The following is a 4,849-nucleotide window of genomic DNA, read 5'->3' as shown; positions in this document are numbered from 1 at the left end:
GGGGGGATATGGAGGGGACGGATCTGCCGCTGCCCCCACCCCACACCCAGAGAGTCCCTGAGATTGGAACCACTCCATTTCCTGGGGAGAGCCCTGATCAGCGACCTCCCACCCCCTCCTTCCCCAGCGCTTGATAAAGTCGGGCCTGTCCAGTTGGGGCCAAGCTTGGCCGGGCGCTTTCTCCTTCACAGTGAGAGTGAAATAACATCCTCGGGGCCCAACTTCCTTCTTCACCCGCCTGCGGTCAGGACCACAATCTTGGGAGTTTCTGGGTTGCAGAACACGCAGTTCTCGTTTTACTGTTTCTGAAATCGGGATGGGGATTACAATGCATATCTATCTCATGGACAGGTTTTAAAGATTATCTATATTTGGCACTAGAGAATATATGGAAGCAGTGAAGCATGGTAATACAGATGCCACCAGGAAGCCAACCATCACATGAGGTTTCCCTTCATTCTTAGAATCTAAATAGAAAGATCAGTAAGCAGAGACCCAAACCCAGGTCGGCTGACTCCTAGTCCAGTGCTCGTGATGGCTGCTGGGCCCTGAACTAGGGGTCTGGAGACCTGGATTTGAATATCGCCAGCCTCTCTGATCCAGCGCCATGCCTCAAGGAAGCAGAGGGGCGGCGGAGGGTGGAAGAGGGGCCCATGAGCATGTAGAGAAGCCCGGACCCCAAGCTGGGCAGGAGTTGACCATGGGGATGCTTCGGTGGATGGAGACCTCTGAGACCATGGCGATCACACAGGACAACCTACATCCAGGTGACCCAGCCCTAGGAGGGGATGTCCCTGGGTTGCCCAGACCACAGGAGGTAAAGTACAATAGGCTGCAGCATCCATCCCTGATTTTGGAAGTTTGAGAAGCCAAGTACCTTAACAGAGCAATAAGTAAAAAAATTATGGAACTGATAAGGACGACAACGCATGTGCCTTTAAGTTAATGTCATGCTTGGGGCAGGTTGCATGAGCCATTGTATAGTTATAGATGTGAACAAAACTAACTCCATCTCTGTGTCCCAGATTTAAATTTTCCTGCTGTGATCTTTGACCAACTTCACTGTCCTTAGCAAGCATAGCAAAGCCTTCTCGTTGATTATCTGTGTTCCTTAAAATGTAGCCTTGAGTATTTGTTAGCAACAGTGGGAATGGCAGGACAACCGAGATAAATACCACACTGGTGATAGTACTGACTATAAGCAATCGCAATCGTCCATTGCAAGACCACCAGGAGGTATGGCCCTTGGTGCTACTGCATTCTTCGTACTATAGAAAAAGTCCCCTGACCCCCTGACGGGCCTGGTAGAGGAGAATAATCTGTGCAGAGCCACTGAGTCGTTGTTTTGTTTCTACCTAATCTTTTCATAAGTAAATTACTCTACAGTAAATTCTGTCATATTCTATAGAGTTGCCTGTTTTGTCTTCTGGTTTTAAGAGGCTGCCTCTCTAAGGTGGTCATTATATTTCTGCCCCACCTAGGGGCCCTTGGGAAGGGGCCCAGCAGCCTGGGGCACAGTATGCACTCAATAATTGAGCTTCTGAACGCTCCCTGCAGGGGTGCAGGTGAGGGATCTGACGAGGCTGCTTTGGATCCTGCAGACCAAGAAGGAGGTGAGGCCTTTATTTGCATCCTGCAGGGGGAGCTTAGAGGCAGGTGAGTTTGGAGGGAGCCAGTGTTCAGGCTGGGGCTTGTTGGGTCTGGGGACAAAGGTCCAGTCTGTAGGGAGCAGTGGAGGGAGGAAGGGGTGAAGGCAGGCACCAGGAGAAGATGGCACCACTTGGGTGCAGTGTTGGGTTACTTAACTGTAAAGCCACATTTCTCCTTAAAAGTTTTCTATTGAGTTGAGCATTTCCTGCTGTCCAAGAACCATTTGCTCGGGTAGAGCACAGACTGATTGAACAATGCTTTGTGCCAAGTGTGGGGACAAGGCAGATAGTCCTCCCTGACCTCCAGGGGCTCCCCTAGCAGTTAGAGAGAGACCAGAAAGGAAAAATAAAGTCAGCGCCAAGTAAACTAGCTCACGATGTCCACATCCCAGAGCCTGCATTTTTATATCAGCAGTGGGTGCTGTGTCTGTTGCTTGGTTTTATTTCCTGAGGATAAAATTACAGTACAAAATGTGCTTTTTCATACTCCTTAGTTCTCAAGGGCCCAGACACTGGCCCTCCCAGGGGATGGCCCCCTGCAAGGCTCTGCCCAGACCCAGGCCTTTAAGGGGAGAAGGAGCCCAAGGCCAGGGCAGTAGGACAGCAAGTACCACGGGGCCCCAGGGGGCAAGCCAGGTCAAAAACTGGGGGTGTTTTAATTTTGTACAGCTTTTATAATTTACACAAGACAGGTTCAGTGTAGAAACATTAGAAACACCAGCAGGAAGAGAATGCTGCCCTGTTCTCCCCATCCGAGAATCTGCTGAGTTCAGCGAAGGAGGCTGGGGTGGGGAGCAAGGCTGGAGCTCAGGGTGCCACAGGGCGAGTGGGGCAGGTGGGCCAAGGAGCAGCTAGGTGGACCTGGAGGTGGGCTGTGCAGGGGGCAGTGCCCAGGGGGCGATGGACTGTGCAGGAGATAGTGCCCAGGGCCTACGGGCCGGCTACGCCAAGGCCAGGTGCTCGCTCTCCGCCTTCAGCTGTCAACACCTTTGCGGGAAACGGAAGATGATAGTTAATTTCTATGATGTCATAAACCAAAGTTACCTCAGTTTTACAAAGGTAATGTAATTAGCTGAGGTCCGAAGGGTTTTTTAAGGGCACCTTTGACTGTCTAGACAGGCAAGGGGAGATCCCAGCCCCAGAAGGTCTCCTATTGGCTGCCGAAGACGCTGCAGTGAACAGGTGACCACATGGGGACAGTCAGTCCCTGTCCTGGTGGCCGCTCAGCCCTAGAGTCGACTGTGCCCAGAGGTCTCCTTCTGGGTGGACTTTGAGGCGTTCACTTCTCTCTGTTGAATTTAGTTAATCCCAAAGTTGGAGCCAGGCTGGGTGGGTTTTTTGCTTCTGTGATCTGCTGGAGACTCCATTTCCCCAGGGCTAGGTAGCCCTGTTCACATGCGCTGTGGGCCTTCCCCTCGCATGCTCGTGGCCATTCTGAACCCGCTCGGCTAGGAGGGGCCCGAGGGGCCCAAGAGGCCGGAGGCGGGTTACCTGGCTCAGCCAGATGATGAGATGATCAGAAATCCAAGATGGGGATCGATATAAATAGACACTTGGCAAATGCTTTTAGTCTAAAAATAGAACTAAGGCTGGGGGTGGGGGGGGCGGCCTACCTGGGGGAGTCCCAGACAGACTAGAAGGCCACAGGGCTGGTCCCCAGCTTGGGTCGGGTCAACTGGTCAGGATGGGGGGCCAGGCTGGAGGAGCTCATCCAAGTGTCCAGGGCACAGCACATGCTTGCCATGTGGTCAGATATCCACGCGGCACACGGGCCTCACGGAGCCTCCCTCTGGGCCAGCCCTGGGCTGGCGCTGGGGCCTGGTGTGAGCCACCGGCTTCGCTGTGCACTCTCTAGGGGCTCCCACTGTCCCACGTGTGGGGGACGGCTGGCTGAGCAGGCTGTTCCAGGCCGATGGTCAGTGTGAGCAGCACCCAAGGGCAATGGCCAGAGGACAGCAGTGTGTCCTCACCTGGGCCCTGGGTGGAGTTGGCAGGTGAGTTGGAGTTGGCATCATAGCTAGGAAGGAGTGGGCAGGAGAGGGCAGGCGAAGGCAGAGGACAAGTACTGAGCCCGTAGGCTTGTCACAGACATGGCAGGCAGGCCGAGAAGGGGACTGAGAGCCCTCGGCATCCTGGAGTGGAGTTTTCCTCTGTTCTGGAACCTCTCCAGGTAGGAGGGACTTTAGCATGCTCGCCTGGCCTCAGCGGTCACCTTGCTGGCGCGCGGGCCAGTGCCTGGTCTGGCAGCATCTTCCTAGAGAAGCTGCACAAGAAGGATGGTCCTCTCTCTGCCACCTGTCCTGCTGCTTTAGGCTCTGCCCTCTGGAGTCCCCACTGCAGACCCATCCCCCGCCCCCTTGGGCACCTACCTGACCCTCGACTCTGTGCCACACAACTGGGGACCAGGCTCACCTCCAAGGTGTGACCCTCTCATGGGACCTTGCTGTCCAGGCTTCTCTCAGCCACCTCTGAGCCTTCCTATGTGCCAGCCGAGGTTCCAGGCGGCCTGCCCTCAGGGGCTTTCCGTCCTTGTGCACCTCCCTGTTTCAGGTTCAGGCAGCGCCTGTTCCCTGGAACTGTCTCAGCCTCCCATCCTCCACTCGCCACTGCCCCACCAGGCCCATTGCTTCCCCGGATGTGCTGTGCCTACACCCCTGAGACGTGTCTGCACGCTCCAGCCTGGGCTTTCCGGGCCCTTCCCGTTCCCGACCCACCTTTCAGCCCCATCCAGCACTCCCTGCCAGCCTTGTTCATGCTGGGGACACCATTCAGGCATGTGCTCCTCCTGTTGCCAGCGAGTGAGTCCCCACCCCCTTCAGGAGTGTACATGACAGTGTGTCCCTTCTGAGACAGGGCTGTAACACAGGTGTGGGAACGTTGGCCTGCTGCCTGTCTGCGCTCCGCGGGCAGGCAGTGGCATCCGTGTCTCCGGGGACAGGAGCACGAGCCAGAACTGAGGGGCAGCCCTGCTGCGCGCCCCGTTCCCAGGGAGGACACACAGGCTCGGGGGCAGCAGGAGACACCCGGCCACACGCTTTGCAGCCCTGAGACCTTTGCTGGGGGCCAAGCAGGCTTGGAGGAGACCCCAGGCCCAGGGTCCTAACGCCTCAGGAGGGCAGAGGAAGGTCAGGGCGTCTGGGAGGACTAAGATGGGGGGCTCATCCGCACCCCAGACACTGCCCCCAAAGGTGGATGAGTCT

General features: G+C 55.9%; 1 protein-coding gene across 1 annotated transcript in view; it reads left to right on the top strand.

Annotated features, from left to right (window-relative positions):
• Positions 1-700: 700 nt before the first annotated feature.
• The window catches only part of SLC25A47 (solute carrier family 25 member 47), a 13,617-nt gene continuing 9,468 nt past the window's right edge, over positions 701-4,849 (top strand). Inside the window, exons 1-2 of the mRNA XM_011375256.2 lie at positions 701-767; positions 1,558-1,613. Coding sequence (XP_011373558.2) covers positions 701-767; positions 1,558-1,613 — 123 coding nt within the window. The remainder of the gene's footprint in view (positions 768-1,557; positions 1,614-4,849) is intronic.

This window comes from Pteropus vampyrus, unplaced genomic scaffold, assembly GCF_000151845.1.
Source record: "Pteropus vampyrus isolate Shadow unplaced genomic scaffold, Pvam_2.0 Scaffold268, whole genome shotgun sequence".
NCBI lineage: Eukaryota > Metazoa > Chordata > Mammalia > Chiroptera > Pteropodidae > Pteropus > Pteropus vampyrus.
Note: the sequence above shows the minus strand (reverse complement) of the source record. Positions and strands in the feature narration are given on the sequence as shown.